This window comes from Pan troglodytes, chromosome 3 (genome assembly GCF_028858775.2).
Source record: "Pan troglodytes isolate AG18354 chromosome 3, NHGRI_mPanTro3-v2.0_pri, whole genome shotgun sequence".
Classification (NCBI taxonomy): Eukaryota; Metazoa; Chordata; class Mammalia; order Primates; family Hominidae; genus Pan; species Pan troglodytes.
In genome coordinates, this window is record NC_072401.2 from 123,124,709 (window position 1) to 123,146,142 (window position 21,434).

Consider the following 21,434-nt stretch of genomic DNA (forward strand, 5'->3'; position numbering starts at 1 on the left):
TCTGTGGCCCAAGCTAGAGTGCAGTGGCAAGATCACAGGTGCAGCCCTGAACCCTTAGGATCAAGCAATCCTCCACCTCAGCCTCCCAAGTAGCTAGGACTACCGGCACATGCCACTTGCCCCCACACCCTCCACCTTATGCGTTTCTCTTAAGGGGATTCACCCATCCCCAAGTTATAGGATTTATCTTTTCAAAGATGCAGACAAGATTTAGCAATTATAAAATTTGAGCATCAACCTAGATTGATTTTATTGAAAACAACCGTGCCTTTGTAATAAGAATTATTTAATTACTAGTATTATATATTTGCCTCTTGGAACTGAAACGACAAGGTTTGATTATGGTTTAAAAATCACTAGAATTACTTTGTGAGTAAAGCAACAGGGCACTAATTGTACATCCAGATCAATGCGTACTGAAATCCTAACACAACCACATTAGTTGAGATTTATTTAGCTGCATTATCAAAGTTATGTCAATTGATGTGAACAGTGATTTGAGTTCACATCTTAATTTCTGTGATGTTAGGTAAATAATTTCATTTCCTTGTGCATCCTCACGTCAGGTATAAAATCGAATTTTATGAAGTTCTCAGATTTTCCTCATGAATAAAAAGCTTTTTCAGAAATTCAGAGTCTCTGAAAAACAATGCTAAATAAACACTTTTAACATCGTGACTATCTATAATCTTTCAATAATCTGTACAATATTTTGGTGGCTATTAAAATGTTGCACAAATATTGTATAAATCTGTATCTTACCTTACCCAGTTCCAACGTTCAAGATAACTTCCTTTTAAAAATCTGTGATTTTTGGTGGGATGAATTGTACCAAAAAGTACCAGATAAAGCTTCCACATTACTGACTTTTGAAGCAAATAAGTCAAAGTTAAAAGTGAACGGCTAGAAAAGAAAATGCTTTATTTCTAGAATATATATTCCAGAAATACCTCCTACCATTGAAAAAACTGTGTTCGTGGAGTCAGGAGTTGAAAATTAACTAGAGAGGACACTGGCCTCCCTGGGTGCCTGGGGTGGATGACTAAATTGGGAAGCTTCCCTGGCAAGAGGAATCAGAGGCACCTACCAGTGTCCATTCTGTTTTCAGCTCTGAGGGCCCCAAACAGAGAGAGGAGCACAGAAGCCACTGGCTTCTCCCAGATAGGGACTAAGGCAAATGTGGCCGGGCAAGCCTGACTCTATAGAGGTATGGCAACTAAAGGGGTCCCCAGAGAGGCTTGTTGACTTATGCAAGGACACAGTGCTGTGACTGGCACCCAATTCTAATGGCTCAACTAGTGTCAAGTGATCAACTTTTAAAAATTAAATAAACATATTTGTTTTATATACACATATGTGTTTGTAGCAATTTCTAGAAATCAACACATGAAGATTTTGAAGTTATATCTGGACTGGGACTAAGAAGTCATACAGGAAGGGGGACTTTCACTTTTCACTTTTCACTTATACCCTTTTGCATATTTTGAATAGTTTTAACTACTGTGTGAATCTCTTTATTAAACATAAAATTAATGTTTTAAATTTTTATTTATTAAAATTTTTATTTTTAATTCTTTGGTTGACAAAAATGTTAAAATGTATTTATTAGAAACCATTACATTATAATCTTTCTGAAGTGAAATAAATGTGCTGTGTTTGGCTGTTATGAGTAGGGTATGATGTGTAGGGGAGAGTGTGGAGTAGAGTGTATGTGTGGTATGTGTGGGAGACAAGGGAAGGGTGCAAGTCTGAGTTGGGGGACATGTGTGGGGTGTGTGTGTGTGTGTGTGTGTGTGTGTGTGTTGGTATAATAATGACTTTTAGGTGGACAAGAACTGCATAGAAGAGAACTTTGTTTCAAGACCAAACTCTATGACAAGGATTTTAAACAAATCTTGTAAATATTATAGTAATAAGTATGTTTTATGACTATTAGTGGTACTGACTTCATTGGGTTAATATTTTTATCATTAATCTATGAACTGATATTCTTCAAATGGCTAGAAATTCCATGTTGTATAAAATATTATATATTGATGAGAGAAAATATATGTGGAGTATATATGTCAGAATTTCAATACTCAGAGGGGTTACCTTTGGGAAAATTAACTCTTATTAAAGTGTCACATCTTGGTGGAAAGGCTTTTAATTTAATGATTGCTATCTACAGGGAAAAATCACTTATAAAAATCCTACTATTTCTCCCAAAAGACACCAGGTTGAGAACATTAGGACATCATTCTTTCATCAATATTTCCTTTGTATTTCTTAGTATTTTATGTTTTTTCTTAATACTTCTTTTTTTTTTTTTTTTTTTTTTTGAGACGGAGTCTCGCTCTGTCGCCCAGGCTGGAGTGCAGTGGCGCGATCTCGGCTCACTGCAAGCTCCGCCTCCCGGGTTCACGCCATTCTCCTGCCTCAGCCTCCCGAGTAGCTGGGACTACAGGCGCCCGCTACCACGCCCGGCTAATTTTTTTGTATTTTTAGTAGAGACGGGGTTTCACCGTGTTAGCCAGGATGGTCTCGATCTCCTGACCTCGTGATCCGCCCGCCTCGGCCTCCCAATTCTTAATACTTCTTATTCCTTCAAAAGCTATACCTCCATACTATATATTTGAACTGAAATGTCTGATTTTAGAACAAGTCACATGTCATTTTTATTTTGTCTTTAAAAACTTCTGACACTGAGAAGTGAGATATCTCAATTAGAACAAATTATACTGTTGTTTCAAAATAAAAGAGCTGACTTAATATCACTCATCTTATGATAAATTCACAAATGGAAGTGTCTTTTTGTTAACTTTCCTTATAGTACTAAGATAAATTTCATTAATCTGAACTGATGGAACGAGTCAATATTCACATCATCCACAATGCATAAACATCATCTCAGCTGGCCTTGACAATGTATCTCTTCTAGCATGAAAAATAAGGAAGGAATGTGGGTGAATGGGAGAGAATGTTTAGCTCTAGTAATGTTAACACTAAAATTATTTTGCCAGGAATTTCCTACCCTCAGATCTTCATCCAATGGGTCATTCAACACTGCGAGAGTGCATTCTGCAGGGACTTCTTTCTGGTAAAAGCATTGGAGTACCACTGACCCGCAGATCTATGAGGGCCATGTTTAAGCTCCTCATGACTAATACAGATAGCTAGTAATATCCAACTGCTATGGACCAAATTGTGTCCCCACAAAATTCATATGTTGAAGCCCTAACCCTTAATGTGATAGTATTTGGAGACAGAGCCTTTGGGAGATTATTTTGAAATCATAGGATCATAAAGATGGGGCTCTGATGATGGGATTAGTGCCTTTATAGGACAAGAGGGCTTGCTCCCCTCACCCTGCTACCTCCTATGTAAGGAAACATTGAGAAGGTGGCCACCTACAAGGTACCTCTCCAGAAACCGAACATGCTGGCACCGATTTCAGACTTCCAGTCTCCAGAACTGGAAGAAAATAAATTTCTGTGTGTTTCTTTTTTTTAAGCCACCCATTCTATGATATTTTGTCATGGCAGCCTGAATGAAGACACTGACAATACATTTTAAGGCAAAACATTTTTTTCATGCTTTTTGGGATCCTAGAATTTGTCCAAACACTTAAGCAGATGAAAGGCTCTTCTGAGAAATATTGTGGTGGAGCCATAGGGAACCCTCTGCTCTGCTCTATTCAGAAGCTAAAATACAAGTAACACTCCTCACTTTTCCTGACTTTGCTATCAACTCATCTGACCTCCAACAGGGTTTCTCCAAGTGTGACCTGAGTACCACCTGCCTCAAGGTCACTTGGACTGCTTGTTGAAATCAGATTTCTGGGCCCCATTCAGATGAACTAAATCAGAATCTCTCACGGTTGGACCCTGAAATACGCCCTTAAAATGAAAGTTCTTTACACTTACTGGGAACCTCCAATATAAAAATAATGAAGCATCCTGGATCAAGGACCCCTGGCTATGAGGCCTTCAAGCAGTTGTCACTCTGGTCCTGCCAAAAATGAAGTTGAAATAATATGTTTGAGCAGCACAGGCAAAGGGACAAGTAGCCTCACATTCATTTAGTTTCTCTAAAATTTATTAACTATTTAAAATTTGGTCTCCAGGAAGCTATTTACCTAAACCACAGCACAGCAAGTAGGCAGCCTACAGAAATGCCTTCAGCAGTGACTGTTTAATGTCAAGACCTTGCTTTTATGAAGGAGTGATATTTTTAAAAGGTTATTGTATCTTTTCAAAAACAATTAAAGAGTTAAAGAGATTGTTCACCATAGTATTCTTTGTACCTTTTATGAGGATTAAAGTGCCAAAGTCAACCTAGAATTGCAAATCAAGAAGCCTCTCTCTTCAGATAAGTTTTTGTCCTTTAATCTAATAATAAAAACTGTATAACCCTCACTCCCCTGCCCCTCTCTTAGGGGGACTGCTCAATTGTTATTACTATCTTATTTCACATTTCTGGCACAGTCTTTCTCCTTTTTAAAATTATTTCTCACACAGATTTAAAACCAAATATCCTATATTCCATGTGTTTTAAACCTGTTTTAAGTTATTTGAGACAGAGTCTTACTCTGTCACCCAGGCTGGAGTGTAGTGGGAGGATCTTGGCTCGCTGCAACTTCTGCCTCCTGGGCTCAAGTGTCTGAATTTATTTAAAAAAAAAAAAAAACAACCCAGAGTATTAATAAATACCCTCTCATATATGCCTCTACTGTACACGTTCATAGATAGTACATTCATGTTTTATTTATCATTATCCACAGAGTTCTACCCAGTGCCCCATAGAAAATAAATATCAATAAATATCTGTTTAGTTGAGTTTCTAAATCTCTTCCTAGATCCCATCCTCTCACCTGACCTCAGGTCCCACATGTACTGTGGTCTATCACCTGGTTACTCTAAAATGCCCCAACTCACCTTCTTCCTTAAAGCAGCCCCCACTCCTAACATTTGTATCTCAGGCTGATTATTCAGGTTTAGAAATTTCAAGGTCATCTATGACTCACTGTTTTGATCATGTCAGTCACAAAGTTCTAAAGCCTCTGCTTTGGAATGTTTCTTGTACTGAATGCTTCCTTCCAATTCTCATTGCCAGCACCAGCCTCCAGATCTTTATCAAGTCATAGCTGGGTTGTTGTAACAGCTTCCCAGCAGAGATGGCATGAAGGAAGGCAACTAAACTTTTCTGAGCACCTCATATGTATGTAACGTTTTCAATGCACTATCATATTTAACTCTCATAACAATACCATGAAGCAGGTATAATTTTCTCTGTTTCATAGATAACAAAACTGAGCTCAAATGAAATTGCCAAAGATAACACAAATGGTAAAATAACGAAGAACTGGGATTCAACCTGGAATCTGTCTGACTCTTATTTTCCATTGCCTCCGGCTGTACCTGATTCTCCTCTTTACACATGACAACTATGCCCAGCATCTTGCTGTTCATAAACTCTGTTTTCACCATATCACACTTCTCTTTAAAAAAAAAAAAACCAAAACAGGAAACTATCAGTAACACCCCTACCGCTCTTTTCATCAGTCGAGACTCGTCTGTATGACTTTCAGGGATGGTGACAGCCCACCCCACCCTGCCTTGCCAACCTTCCTTCCCTTGTTCCCCAGATTCATTCTTCACTATCCTGTAAACATATTATTCTGCCATTTCTGTACTGTCAAGGGGTACTCCCATACTATTAAGGACATTTGTTGAAAATATATTAAGGTGCTCTTCTTTTTTGCCTTTTCAAATACAGGATCTTTGCCCTGGTTGACTCAGGACATCTCTGCCTGGAGGGTGGGTGGTGCAGTATAGAGTTGGGTGGGTGTGTTCAAGGGGAGTTCGAGAAGATACATTTTACAGGAGTGAAAAGAAAAGGATCATGGAGAAGTTCAGATTCTTACAAGCAAAAAATTATGGGATTTTTGTATTTTTACTGAATGATTTTGAGGATTTTGCAAGCAGAATTTGAGAAAAGGGAAACTGTCTAATGAAAAGATTTTCTCAATTCCTTTATTTCTCTAATTCATCCTGAAGGACCCTGATCATAAAGTGCTCTCATTATGCAGACAAGATAGCTCTCCCACTTCTGACAGCAAAGCCGTGATGCTTACTGTTCTGGGAGGACAAATAAATAACAGAAGGGAAGTAAAAGTCAAGATGTGGATTCAATAAGGTGAGGAAGTACCTTAAGTACTGGTTAAGTAATGGAATGATATGGGAAAAGCAAAGAGCTTTCTCAAGCCACCCTCAGCTCCTCTGTGGTGTGGACCCTGCTATGAGAGCCAGGTAGCCTGCACTAAGGCTTGGGACAGATTGCTGGTGCTGTAAGCTGGATGGAAGATGTTGCAGGTGCTGGGATTTGTAGCAGTGGGAGCTGAGCTGAAACCAAGTACTTGAGGGAGCATATCTGGGTTTCTAACAAAAGAAAGTCAGCCAAGATCCAGTTACTTCTGCTGACAAGCAGCACTCAAGTAGACATAGAACAGTGCCCAGAGACCAGACGAGTTAGAGGACACTAACTCTTTCCCCCTCCAGGGACACATAAGCTCCCCTCCCCCAATGGCCAGATGTGACAGAGAAGAGCAGGGGAAAGGGTAGTTCCCGAGAGCCTGAGCAACTTTATCCAAATAAACATTTACTTTATAGTATCGAACTAAGATAAAAGAGGTCAGCCTCCCAGCCTCTTTCTGCAGTGTGCTGAATGCTGGTAGACAGACAGGCCACTGAGACTCTGAGCCCTTTAGAAGATTGGGGGACAAGAATCAGAAAGCAAAAGCCCCTTCCACACCGGCTCAAGACGTGGGGAGACATTGTCCTAACTGACCAAATCCCTGCCAAATGTAGAGCAAGCCTTCCCTCCTTGTCAATTCACGTAACTGCTTAATTGCTTAATTGACTTAATTGCTTAATTTATTGATTGCACTATTCACTTGTTGAGTGTCTGTGTAGTAAGCAAAAACAAAACAAAATTTAAAACACTAATGTGAACCACAGATTGGGCATTTAATGTTTTCTCTCCTACTCAGTAAGTGGGAGGCTCAGGAGACAGACTTTTGTTACAGGCAGATTACAGGAGCTACACGTTGCTGCCCATCCAAGTTGTGAATGATTTCTTGACCCTTTTACACCTACCTCCAGGATGTTCCTCTTATGTTTCCCTCTCTGAACATACTGTTATTTCTGCTCTTTGCCAATTCAAATCCTTCTTACCATCAGTGGTCCAGTTTACATTACACTTCTGTATACAGAGGGTCACGTTTCACAGGGCAATGCCGATATGACCCACAAGATTCTGTTCAGTATGAAATGTTGGGTCTTTTGATCCTTTCTGAAGCCATTCCTGACCACTTCAGCCCAAGCTTTTGTAATATAGGTAGTCTACTCATAAATATAGACACTTAATTTTACCTCATCTCCTTGATTTTTGTCTCCTTGATTATTGTCTCCTGTGACAATCATGTCCTCAGTTCAATTGAGGATAAATGTTTTCTGTGTCTTATCTTATGTTTTATTCTTGACATATTATCTCTACTGTACCTAATACAATGTAGTATATGTTCAAAAATACTTGGCAATTGATACTAATTCTGCAGATTTAAAGACTTCATCAGAATGCTACCTCCCTTAAGGTCACTGAGGAGTACAGAACTAGAAGATTAGAGCTCAGAGATCTTCCTGGCTACTTTATCATGATGCTGCTAGGGAATAAGAAAATGAACAATGGGTTATAAATCCAAGTATCACTATTAAAATGCATGCTGAGCTTATGTGTCGGAACATTTTGGTTCTACAAAGAACAGCTTCTAACATGGCTGTTTGGGTTGAATCACAAGCTCCTTAGCACGCTGCAATACATGAGCATTATTACGGAAGTCACCTCAAATCCTTTATTGAATGAGGTAAAGATTAACCAACTATTCAACCCATGTAGCAAGCAAGCAAAGTAAGAACACCATCAATGTGAGTTGAGTTAATGAGAATGACATCCAAAATGTTTGGATGGAGCAGTTCACCACATTGAAGAAAGTGACTGTGCTAACCAGCCAGGATCCTGTGCATCCGTTTGTGAAGGGCAAGAAGGGCAGATGGAGCCACAGAAGATAAGTAGTGAGAAAAGCACAGAAGTGGGGGAAAGTGTTAGACAATAGCCACCATGTTAGTTACACTATGGAGATGGTGATAATTGGAAATGGTAATGAGGGTGGGAAGCAGCAGGTACTGACAAAAGACAAGAAAGTCAGAGAAGAAAAGTCAAAAAATAGAAAAATCCCATAATCTCCCTGGCAAGCAGGCACCTGTCAGTCAATGTGGCTACTTCTGGAGACATCTGACATTTACACAATAGGCTTATGTGTATGTGGTTGGAAGGAGGAGACAGAATCTGACAAACAGTCTTAATAATATCATCAAAAACACACATTTTGAACATCTCTTAATATATATTTTTTGGAGGGGAAGAAGTGGAGTGGGGACACTCTGAACCCCAGTAGCCATTAAGTACACCAGCATGCAAGGCTAGAGAAAGCTAGCCCATCAGTTCAACTGTCTAGTTAGAGGGTACATGGCCACAGGTAGTCCACAAGTATCTCATACCTACTTCTCAGCCTGCATCTACCTACACATCATAGAGCTCAATAATACATTGTCACAGTAACAACCAAACCAGCAAGATAAGGTGCTTCACTGAAGAAAGAGGAAAGCGCAGATTTCATTTCTAAAGATTCTCATCATTCCCACCGCCGCCCTGACACACACACATAAAAATTTAAAATATAAACATTCCAGCACTTATAAGCCCAGAGAGATATTTAGGTCTCCACAGTAATGAATTCCCTGATAGTTTCTGTTGGTCTGCATTATATTCAGAATTCTTCATGCATAATTTTAATAAAGCTTGGCCAGGCATGGTGGCTCATGCCTATAATCCCAGTACTTTGGGAGGCAGAGGCAGATGACTCACTTGAAGCCAGAAGTTCTAGACCAACTGGGGCAACAAAGTGAAACCCCATCTCTACTAAAAATACAAAAATTAGCTGGACATGGTGGTGCATGCCTATAATCCCAGCTACTCGGGAGGCTGAGGCACAAGAATCAAGAATGGCTTGAATCTGGGAGTTGGAAGTTGCAGTGAGCCAAGACTGCGCTGCTGCACTCCAGCCTGGGTGACAGAACGAGACCCTGTCTCAAAAAACAAACAAACAAACAAAAAACTTAAAAACAATCTATTAGATATATGCTAATTTTGGCATTTGCCCTAATGACTGTCAGAAGCAAGAAGCTGTTGTGTATTTAAGGAGAGGAACCCTGCTCTATCTCCACTGCTTTATCTCTCATTCTTTTCATGAAAGCATGAGTAGCTCTTTGCCAGATTCCTCAGCAGCTAAAACCAGAAAAGCAAACAGCTACCTAACAGTGCATTGTTCCCTCTAAAAGTACACTGGAGCAGAAGTGAGGACCCTTAGCCATTGCCTGCATGACTTCTTGGTAATACTTCTTAAACGAACGTATGTGCCCAAGAAAGTATTCAAGCAAATGCCTTCTAGAACTTAGATGTTTATGCTTCTAGGAACTGTGTTCTGTGTATAACTCCATTAAACCAACTACTGTATTGCTTTGCAATTGTCTGTCTTCATGCCTATCTCCCCAATGATATTAAAATGTCCTTAAAGGCAAAGGCTGCCTCTTTTCATCTCCATATGCTTGGCTTTTAGTATATGGTGATGAATATCTACTGGAGGGATGGGTGCCCAGATGCACGCATAGTTAAACCACATCACTGAAGACCTAAGGAACAGATAATTTTCCCCCTCTAGATTACAGAATACCCCTGGTCACATATGGTTATGTGTGGAAGAAGCAGTGGTGGAGGGGAATTGAAGTGATTCGTCTATAAAAAAGAATGTCACATATAATATAAATTAATAATAAGAAATAAAAGTAATGTCAACAATCATTCTTTCAAAGCAAATTTCTGCTTAATAACATTTAATTCTTAGTTACACCACAAAAGTATTTGGTGCATTCTCTATCTCTTGATTTTGATTTTACATAGTTATATTTTATCAGGATAATCTAGAGGCAAACAGGAGATAAATCTTAAAATTAATAACCTTTAATAATTAATTAGTAATTAAACAAATCTCAAACTCATCTTCACAATGCTTTTTAAAACTAATTTTTATTATTTCAGGAAGACTAGTGACAATGAAATTAAAAGTTATATAAATTCAGTCTATACTTGAACAAGAATTCAGACAAAATGACCATAGATAATAAAATTAAGGAACTTCTACTGACCCAAGAGAAGTTCATATTTAAATACATTAGTCACTATCAATTATATATATATAGTTATTAGAATAAAGGAATCTGGTTTTCTATCATTATCATCCATATCTAAAGTCAAAACAAGTCACGCATTTTCCTTAACAAGTCACGCATTTGTGGACATTTAAGTCTCATTTTTTAAAAAGACCTAGGACCAAATCCACATTATCACCTATTATTTGAACAGTGCAAAGAAAATAGTATTTTTAATAGGTTTTTTTTAACTAGATAATTGAAGACAAACATACCTGACCTAAATGCTAAATTAAACACAAAATGCTATTAACAATCCTAATTATTCTCATAAAGTCACTGCTGAGCCCCTCGTGCATAAGCGTGAAGTCAGCCATCCCACAGTCTACATCTGCAGACCCTCTGTATGGGACCAGACTCCTATGTGTTCACCCAGCACAGCCCACTAACACAGCGCCCCTTCTGGACGGATGTTATGCAACATTGAGGGCAGTAGAGGGGAGAGGGTTGAGAAGCAAGACTTCTGGACAAGCAAAGAGCCTCCCCTCCTTAGAAGAATGCCCAGCAGCCATTCATCATTCCTTAGCATCCTCCCTGAAACAGGAAATCTCAATCCTGAGCTAGGAAATGTAAAGGATTCCTTCCTACCAAGGGCACAGCAACTCCGTAAAGTTTTCTTCCTCCCATTACATTTCCCATGGTGTTTGACTGCCTATTATAAACTGGGGGGTGGGGGGAGGGTGGGGGAGTAAAGGTTTATGGGATATTGTAGGCAGAGGAAAAGCTCAATGTTTAATAACAACTTTAAGAGAAAGAGAGAGGGACAGAAGCACAGACACATTTTCTATCCCAGCACAATAATGAAAAATCCTTAAAATTCTAACTCAGTCCTCAGAAGATGGTCTAGTGCTGGACTGGGATCCTCTCACCTCTTTAATATTAATAAAAGGGATAATCATAAATAATATTTGGCAGGGGGTCAACTGTGCTTTGCGATAACCTTTTTTCCTCTTTCCCCTTACTCTTAGACCTCCTATTTAGCTTACCAACTTTCTCAAGTTGATCTGCCATCAGCAGCCAAATTTAAATGAATTAATTGGATTTCATAAATAAATTAATACTAATTAATAGTTTCCTGTATTGCTCCTCCCAAGAGTAAATGCATTTTAAAATTTCTTTGAGGAAGAGAGAAATGCTTAACCACAGGAGGCCACAGTGCGAACAGCACAGTCCCAGAAAGCTGGGGATTTCAGATGGCCTGGGGCTGCTGTGAATTAGATGTCAACCTGCAGCTTCAGTTTCTTAATTTGTAAAATAAGAGACTGGACTAGATGAAATCCTTTCAAATTCAAACATTCTATTATTCTTCAAAATATTCTATATTGTTAAATTTCAGAAGTGTGGTACTAAGATGATTTTAGGTGGGGAATTCAGATGACCTTCTTATCACACAGTGTAAGTTACTATCTACTCCATGTGCCTAATAAGATCAGTTACGAGTAAGAATGTTCTTCCTTCTGCCATTCTTGGTTACGTTAAATAATATTGCCAATGTTAGGGCTTAAATAAACACAACACACAATCATAGGAATGTATCATAGGGATGTTCAGTCTCAAGATGGTGGAATAAAGCCCTTTCTCATCCCTTCTCCTTTTCAAAATTACCTCCCTAAACAAGGAGAACAAGGAATTGCAACACAAATTTCATCTTCCATGAAACCAAGAGCCATTTGTAACTCCAAGCTACAATATATAACGGTGGAAAGGAGATGAGTTGTTAAAACAGTAAATCATTTAGTGGAGAGAAAGAAGTTCCAACTACAGTGGCTGTTACAGAAAACAAGCTGATCCACCCAGCTCAATGCCAGAGAACGCCCAGAAATTGAAAGCAAAAAAAATTCCAGAAAGTAGAGATAAGGCTGGAACCTAAAATGAGGGAATTGGCTATATAAAAAGTGCATAGAAACCATCCCCCTACATCCCCACCTGCTAATTGATATGGTTAAGTGACAACCCTCCTGCACCCCTATGGGAGATAGGATATGGAATCTCTGGAGATACAGAAACAGAAATGCTCTAGACGTGGGGATACCAGGGGGCAGGAACTAGGAACAGGGGGACTCTTGCCGAGTTCGTCAATACTAACAGCCAGGTTTATTATTTCCTAATCTCTTCTCCCCTGAGAAATATTAGGAAAAAAACCCCTGGATCTCTGAAATAAAGAATGCTATAAAAAAGAATACTCATAAGACAAGAAAGAGCTCTTAGAAATTAAAAATATAATCACTAAAATGGAAATAAATTCAGTGAAAGAGTTGGGAGATAGAGACAAGGAAATAGAAAAAACACAAAAAGCAAGCACTGGAAAACAGACGAGAAGAGATATAAAAACTAGGGGATCAGTCAGGAGGTCCAACATTCAGACCATAGAAATTCCAGAAAAAGCAAAGAATAAAAATAGTGGTTAGGAAAACTTCCCAGAACTAAAGGACATAATGTCCAGATGGAAAGTGTTACCCAAGTGTCCAGCTCAGGTGATGATGAAAGCATCCATACCAAGGCACATCTTCAGAAGAGAGCTAATGAACAGACAATTCTAAGAGCTTCCTGAAGCGGGGGGAAAAAAAGACCTCATACAAAGAAAGTTAGAGGGCTCTAGAAAGGATAACTTCAGGAAAACACACACAGTTAGACACCGTAGAAGATTTAGCTAAGAAACAAGGACACGATGTGACAAATATTTACTCCAAGAAAAACAACCAATTATCAAAGAAAATAAATGTAGTCATACTATACTACTTGACTTAGCAGTGAACAATGATTACATGGTCATATTAATGAAGAACTTAAATAAGATATTAACCAGAAATTGTGATAAACCATCTTGTGGAAGATAGGTGGAGAATAATAGATACATGTGAACATAAATTCTCACCTGAGACTATTGATAACATCTAAAATATGAATAAAAAGATAGCAGTATATGAAAGAGTTGAAAGTGGAGTAGACAGAAAAGGAGAAGGGACCAGGGAATTGCTGGGGGCTTGCTGTTGTTCGTAGACGTCTTTTAGCACTATCTAACTTTTAAAACTACTTGATATTACATAAAAATAACTTAAACCAACAAAAATGATGACTCTTTGTACACAGTGAAATTGCTATATACAACTGATAATATAAAGAAAAGTTTCAGAGTATTAAAGGCCTCAAGGCTGGGTGGTGCGGTGGTTCATGCCTATAATCACAGCAACTTGGGAGGTAGAGGTAGGAGGATTGCTTGAGCTCAGGAGTTAGAGACCAGCCTGGGCAACATAGTGAGACCTCGTCGATACAAAAAATTTTACAAGTAGCCAGTTATGGTAGTGTGTGCCTGTAGTCCCAGTTACTTGGGAGGCTAAGATTTGAGGATCACTTGAGCCTAGGAGTTTGAGTCTGCAATGAGCTATGATTGCACCAACTGCACTCCAGCCTAGGTGATAGAGTGAGACTCTGTCTCAAAAAAAAAAAAAAAAAGAATTAAAAAAATAAAGTCCTTAAGTCTAATGCCATGCTGTGCTGTTCTTAAAAATTAAACTATAACTGTAAAGAAAGCTGCCTCTTTCTTAATAACACTAGTCAGTCTGGACTCAAAGTCCAGACTCATGTCCCTAAGATTCAACAATCACTTGGAGAATCTGATTCCCTCCAGGGTTGGGAGGGAGGGAAGTCCTGCTTCCAGTCTAATGCCTGAGCCAACACACACACTAAGCCAAGACTGGAACATTTATACAAGACCAGTGCCACAGAAACTAACATACAAAGTGTTTTAGGTAATCTGAGTTACAAGGCATTGTGGACTCATGTTTGGTTCCTTGATCATATAAAGGTGAGTATCAGAAGATCTATTATTGATTTGCCAGGGAAGCGTTAGAACATTACTTTACATCTCTGTGTACTAATTTCCTCATTTGGTAAGTGATGACAATGATTTAAAAAACTGCTTTAAAGAGGAGCGATTTAAGTGAATGAGTATAAATGACAGCATGTAGTATATAAACACAAATTAACTGCTTTTATTATGACAATTTTTTGGCAGCACTTCCTCTAAAGAAAAACTAAACAGGATTTTTTTCTAGAAATCTTTCTCTGTTAAAGATAACATTGTTGAAAAATCTAATGATTTTGTGCATGTATGCTAATACGTGCAAGGACTGATTCTTCTAACAGTAGAGTCATAAGTTTTTCTCTTGATCTTTCAGTTTTTGAAGAGTGTGCATCGATGTTATTTCTTGCTGCTTTTTCTCCCTGCCCTCTAAACAAAAGCTTTTTCCCTCAAAATCTAGCTTGGACTCCCTTTGTTTCTCTCTTCACACTCCTTTGAGTAATCTCATGTAGTCACACAACTGTGTAACAATTCCCATCAGACAGCTTTAAACTTGTATTTCCTTTTCCCTGCTTAACATCTCTATCAGAAATATTTGATCATTCACTATTCCTTTAAAAAGAAAAAAAAACAACAAAAAGAGAACTATCTGAAAAATCAGATCCTCACCTTTGCTTTTTTCTTGTCAACAATGGCATCAACCATGTTGGTTATCTGGGTCAAAAATCACTAAATTGTCTCTGATCCTGCTTTCTCTTTAAAGCCATCATGGATAGTGAGTTGCAAAATTCCATAGATTCTAGCTGGTTTTTTTTTTTTCCCCTCAATTTCTCCCCTTTCCATTCCACCAACACTACACTATCACAGAGTCTAATCTCAGCCTGGACAGTTACAGTCATCTCCTAATTTGTCTCTTCACTTTCTATTAATTGCCACTTCAATCCAGAGTGGGTTTGCTCAAATTACTGCTACTTTAAAATAATCGGTGGCTCCCTAGTGCCTCATCCTGGCATATAGGATCCTCCGCACTAATGCCTCAAACCAACATGTCCAGCTAAATCTCACTGCTCCCCTATACATAACTATGTTCCAACCAAACTCAACTAATATTCCTTAAACATGCCTGGCATTTTGGGGAAAGAGAGGGCTTGAATTAAGTATTTACCTTATCTCTGCTTCTTGTCCTATCTATCCTTCAAGGCCCATAAAGGTTTCCTTGATTTCCCCACAACTTAATATTGTCCTTCTCTTCTTCGCACTTGACCCTTTATAACTCTTTGTGGTTTTTTGTTGTTGTTGTTGTTGTTGTTGTTTTTTAAACGGAACTGATTTTACTCTAACTTACAGCATAACCGCTCATGCCCAGTCTCATTCCCCTCCCTCATGAGATTGTAAACTTCTTGAGTACAGGAAAGTTGTCATGCTTATCTTTGTGGCTTGCTGTACCTAGCCTACACTTTGCAAATATGCACGCTTGAGAAACGCTTGAATTGAGACTCATGAAAACTACCTTCCAATATCTTTTTTGGAATTCATCACATATACTGAATAACTGAAACATTTTTTAAAAATGAGGCCATCACTACAATGACATATTACTTGGTCCTAGGTTTGCAACCAATTGGGATGAAGGAAGTCTTGGTTTGAATCAGTGGTTCAATCAAGAGTTCTATCACCAGGTAAAAATAATCTTGTTAGTGATACAGCAGGTGACACTTTTCCTCCCAAGTCAGTCTATTTAAAATTTCCACATGGAATAGGGCAGCATGGAGCAGTGAAACCAGCAATAGAAGTACCCCGAGGAATTATCCTGGTAAAGGTGGGATTGTATCCTCAGCATCCTGCTGAATTTTAAATTCAGCTATGCTGTTCCGTCTCCTGAAATGACCCTGGGTATCCTTCTCGGAGTCCATCCTAGGGCTGTCGTGTTCGCTTTTAAACAACAATAAATAAACACTATTTATTAAACAGTGGCCGGATTCTCCTCAAAGGTGGAATAAACAGCTAATCTCTGTTACAGAGATCAAGCTAGTCTCTGATGTTACCAAGTGACAGGCCTGAAATAAACATGAAGAGCTTGCTGCCCTGCCTCTAGAAGAAATGTCTTTTAATGTATATCTCCTTAAAAATGGCTGGGTCTTTTTCTCGACTTCTACAAAATAAGTATACCACAACATTTACTTGTTGAATTACGTAAAGTTAGCAAACATATACAAAAGATGTTCTATTAGCAGTGAGACAGCAAGCCTACAATAGAATTTGCCCCAGGGTTTTGTGTAATTGACCTCAAATTTCAGAAGGCAAAGTGAATAATCTCTGCTCCGCCCTACTTTCTCAGGTAAGAGTTCCGCTGTTTCATGTAGTCAGGATTTAAGGTTTTTAAAAAAGAAGAATTTTAAAAGGAATAAAAAAACAGGTAGGTTATAAAAACCAATTTGGCAAAAGGAAAAATGGACAATGTTTTAAAACCTTAGGGAGACGGGGAAGTGAGCTGGTGGCGCTTTAATCCCAAAGGATATACCTTCCCTCCATTTCCTGGGCCGCTTCCATTCCACGCTTATCTTCAGCAATAACTGAACCACATCGGGATGCGTCGCTCATTTAAAATCAGAACTCTTCCCTATGGGATCTACTCCCAGCCACTGATTGTGTTCCTGTGTTCTACCGACAGGTCCAGCCTGACCAGGCGCAGACTCTGCGCGCGCGGAGCAGCGCGCGATCCTGGGGATGCAGGGGTCACCCCGGAGGTCTCGGCCTCGGGCGGTGGGCCTCTCGCCGGCAGCAGGGGGCGCTGCAGAACCTCTGTCCCCATCCTGGAGAACCACCTCCCCGGCTCAGCCGGTCTGCGCCGCCAGCCACCATCCGACCCCAAGTTCTCTACCTAGTTCTGAGCGTTCTTCCTAAAAAAGACAGTAAGCCCTGCGGCACTCCCAGTGTTACGTGACAGAAAAAATACAGAGCATCTCACCCTGTGAAACCGATCACCCTCTTTTTATCTTCTCTGCGTCTCGCACTGATTAAAAGCTGTCTCCAAGATTGGAAATTAAGAAAAGTTGCTCTTTCTCATGCATTAGCGCGCCGACCGCTCCTTCGTTTAGAAAGAGAGGGAGAGAAAGAAAGAGAAAAAGAGAGCCCGCGCGCCGGGGCGCGAGCCGCTGACCCTGCACCGCCTGGGAACCGCAGTCAAAGTTATCACTAAAGCGGTTCCCCGGCTGCCCGATGCCCACTCTCTCCCTCAGGGGACCCTATAGGGCTTCGGTTCCAGTTTTACCCCCAATGTGACTGAACCACAGAGAGACGAGGCGCCTGGGCAAACCTTCAACCCACACCCTGTATCGCACTGTCCCCTCCCTACTCCCCACTTCTCTGCCCCCGCCCCCGACGTCCCAGAGCGTCGGAGGGGACCCAAGTCCACGCTGGGACGCCCGGGAGGAGTTCAGGGTTCAAGTGCGCGCCTGGGTCTGTGCACATCTTCCCCTTCCTCGGCCTCCCTGGGTAAGCTCGGGACCCCGGGGTCCGTCTTCCAAGGGGTGCCCAGCCCTGGCAGCAGTCGTGCGAGCTCCTCGGCTCTAATACAGGGAGTGGCTGCTCGCCAGGATGCTTGTCTGAAGTCAGTGTGCCCGCCTGCGGGCTGTTCCGTGTGCTTGAGCCGGGACAGAGCCCCTGCCACGCACTCGGCAGCCCCTGTGTCCCTCCACCGCGCGGGACCGAGGGGGCGAGCCTCCGGCCGAGGTCTGTCCCCTCCAAATCACTCCAAATCGAACTGCCCGGCCGTACCATGTGGGTCTCGGAGGTCCTGGGCTCGACGTGGAGCCGCCCGGCGCGCGCCTTCCCGCCCCCCGCCCGGCACCGCCCTCCGAGGCGCGGGCCGCGGCCGGGCCCGGTACTCACAGGTCCGGCCCGTGGGAGAAGGGCGGCGGGCAGTAGCCGTGCGGCTCCCGCTGCGAGGGCGCCGAGCGCGTCTCCAGCCCCCCGTTGACGCCCCTCCAGCCCCGGCGGCGGCGCTGCGGCTCCGCGCCCTCGTCCTCGCCCTCGTCTTCCTCCTCCTCCGGCGCGGGGAAGGTCACCCTTGCTTGTTCCTTGCACTTCCTGACCTTGGTGGACATCGCGCCGGCTGCGGTCCGAGTGTGGGGGTGCCGGCTGCCGGCCTCCTCCGCCTTCGCGGCAGTGCAGTCTTCCCGCGGCGCCCCTTCACCACCTCCCGCGGCTTCCGGGGCCCCGGGCGGCCCAGGGCGGGAAGGCAGGAGCGGAGAGCGTCGCGGCCCGCGATCCAGCAGTTAGAGGCTAGCGCCGAAGCCGAGCTGCCGCCGCCCACCATCAAACCGTGGGAGCAGCTGCCGCGGCCGTGGCTGCGACGAGGAAGCCCGGGGCCGAGCGGGGCTCTGGTGCTGGGAGAGGCTCTCCAGCCCCGCGGCGGCGGCGATGCCTCCTCGGCGCCCGTCTCCTGTCTCCGACAGCATCACTTGCTAGGACAGCATCGTTACTCAGGGAGAAGGAGAGGGAGGGCGGGAGGGGGAAGAGGAGGGGGAGAATCAATTCCTTATCAGACAGAGCTGGAGAGGAAATCAGACAGACCGCAGGTGGGGAGTAAAGAAAGAGAAACTTCCCCTCCCCACTCTCTTTCTCTTCCAGAGGATCTAGGGCCCTTTTTGCATCTACAGAAACAAGTTTCCTAAGGAAGGGAAAAGGAAATCCACTGGCTTGTTAATTTTCCTGCAGCCAACTCTCCAAATTTGTTTCAAAAAGCATCACTTGTTCGTTGGGTTACTCCCGGTAAGACTTGGTTGAACCTACGGAGGTTTAAGTACCTTCCCCTGAGTGCCTTCGTACTCCATCCAGCCTGGTAATGTTTTAAACGTGCATGATGCTTCAGTTCTTTTAATGACTCTCAAAGGCGTCTAATAAGATTTATATACTTTCCAAGGAAGATTTTTTCAGCGAAATGCAGTCTTCTTTTTAAAACACACTCACAAAAATTGCATTTTAGAATTCAAGACCAGTCATTCTTTTGGGAGGAAAGAGGTACAGAATCTTAGCAGGAATCTTAGGGATCAGGGAGTCTCTTGGTCCTTTTAAATAAGAAACCCTTGGCCTAGAGAGACTGAAAAAGGTACTCATGACAGGTGGGTAGTGAGAAAACTTAGATTAGATCCAGAAGAGTGTGTTCTCCCAGACTTTCCCTTGCTTCAAATAGACGGCTTTCTAGCAAGTCCAACTAGGAAAAATCACAAAAATACTGGACACGCTCTGATGAGATAAAATTTATTTAACTGTATCCAATTATACTGTACTTTTTAGAGGAACAATTCTTCCCAAATTTAAGCAAAACACAAGAAAATGTAGCTCCTTTGAATTTAATTCTTAAAAAGTAAATAAAATATTGTGTATTAAATTGGCAAGTCTATATGTTGAAAGAAGCAATAGCATTTATACATCTAATATAGGAAAAACAAAAACAAGTAAATATTGTATAGTGCTTTATGTTTGGAAGTGCTTTTCAGTTGTTAGTACATATGCAAGTGTTAACGGTTTCACAATGTAGGTTAGCAGACCTATTCAGTTTCACCTCTGGAATATCTCTAAAGCAGGACTGCCCTTCTCCACCCGGTACCATCGCCTCAATTCAGGCTCCCCTGCTTCTCCCTGCTATCCAGCCTTTCTGCAGCCCACCTCTCCCCATACTGTTTCATTCTTTGTACTACTGGAAAGACCACGCTTAAAGCAAAGTCTGATCACGACTTTTCTCTATAAAAATCTCTGGTGGCTTCCCACTACTTTCAGGTTAAAATCCAAGTTTTCAATCTCTCCTCCCATCCTTTTTCATACACATTCTAACTGCAGTTACCCTGAACGCTCAGTCATCAACTGACATGCTAGATACTTTCCCATTTCTCTGCCTTTGTCTATGGCATTCCTGTCACTGAAATGTCTCTCTTCATTCATCTGCTACACTGACTTTTCCTTAAAGAGCTAGGTTAGCTGTGGCCTCCAGTCTGACAGCCCTCTTGGGTCCCAGTGGATTTCCCACAGGCTCTGGTCCTTACCCATACTGTGTATACCACAGTCTTACCAGTGATCACATCATACTGAAATTCACTCTGTATGTGCCTGTTTCCTCTAAACTATGAATCCCTTGAGGGTGATGTGGGATCTTATTTATTTTGAGCTATTAGGGGCTCATCTTTTTGTCCTTGCTATTTAGATCAGTACCTGATGTGCAGGACAAGCTAAATAAATGTTTGTTGGATGAATTCATGAAGTTTATAGTTTCTTTATAATTACTTTAATATGTTTATAAACTGCCCTTATAGGACCATGGATAGAAGCTCTATAGCAATGCTGGAGTCACCAGGATTTACTCTTACACAATGTCTTAGTCTCCTGAGGCTGCCACAACAAAGTACCAAAGACTGGGTGGCTTGGGTGGCTTAAACAACAGATACTTAATTGCTCACAATTCTGGAGACTAGAAGTCTGAGTTCAAAGTGTTCACAGAGTTGGTTTCTTTTGAGGCCTCTCTTTGTGGTTTATAGATGGCCATCTTCTCCCTGTCTTCACATGGTCTTCCTTCTGTGCCTGTGTATTGATCTCCTCTTCTTATAAGGACACCACTCATATAGAATTAGGGCCCACCCTGATCACCTCATTTTACTTAATTACCTCTTAAAAGACTCCATCTCCAAATACTGGCACATTCTGAGGTACTGGGGGTTAGGACTTCAACATGTGAATTCTGGCAGTACACAATTCAGCCTATAACAGAGGAGAACTTTCTGATCTCAAAAGGAATAGAAGAAACCACAAAGAAAAAAACAGACATGAAAAGCAAAGATTAAACACTTCAATGTATCACAAAAATTTTAAAATATAAATAAGGTTATCTGTAAGAATTACTGCTCAACAGTGTCTTCTTATTAGACCCAGCATAGAAGTTAGACTTAGCAATTTTCTGAAGGTAGCAAGAGCACAGAAACAGGCAAAGTGTTCCTAACAGTGTACATTTCTTTCCCCTCCTTAAGAGCAGAAGTTCTTGGCCGGGCGCAGTGGCTCACACCTGTAGTCCCAGCACTTTGGGAGGCCAAGGTGGGCAGATCACGTGAGGTCAGGAGTTCGAAACCAGCCTGGCCAACATGGCGAGACTCTGTCTCTACTAAAAAAAAAGTACAAAAATTAGCTGGGCGTGGTGGCAGGCACCTGTAATCCCAGTGTAGAGGCTGAGGCAGGAGAGTTGCTTGAACCCGGGAGGCGGAGGTTGCGATGAACCAAGA

At 41.5% G+C, this 21,434-nt stretch overlaps 1 protein-coding gene and 1 long non-coding RNA gene across 6 annotated transcripts in view; one reads left to right on the plus strand and one right to left on the minus strand.

Annotated features, from left to right (window-relative positions):
• The window catches only part of TRPC3 (transient receptor potential cation channel subfamily C member 3), a 72,425-nt gene extending 53,745 nt beyond the window's left edge, over positions 1–18,680 (minus strand). For 3 of the 5 annotated variants that reach the window (XM_063809820.1, XM_054683355.2, XM_063809818.1), the window contains exon 1: positions 18,058–18,679. In XM_063809820.1, the coding sequence (XP_063665890.1) occupies positions 18,058–18,272 (215 nt within the window). In that variant the 5' untranslated portion in view covers positions 18,273–18,679. Of the gene's footprint in view, positions 1–18,057 lie in introns of all 5 variants that reach the window. The other 2 variants (XM_063809819.1, XM_526676.9) reach the window with 2 other exon arrangements.
• LOC104006190 (uncharacterized) overlaps positions 17,571–21,434 on the plus strand; it is a 38,625-nt gene continuing 34,761 nt past the window's right edge. The window contains exon 1 of the long non-coding RNA XR_679790.4: positions 17,571–17,661. This is a non-coding gene — a long non-coding RNA (uncharacterized LOC104006190). The remainder of the gene's footprint in view (positions 17,662–21,434) is intronic.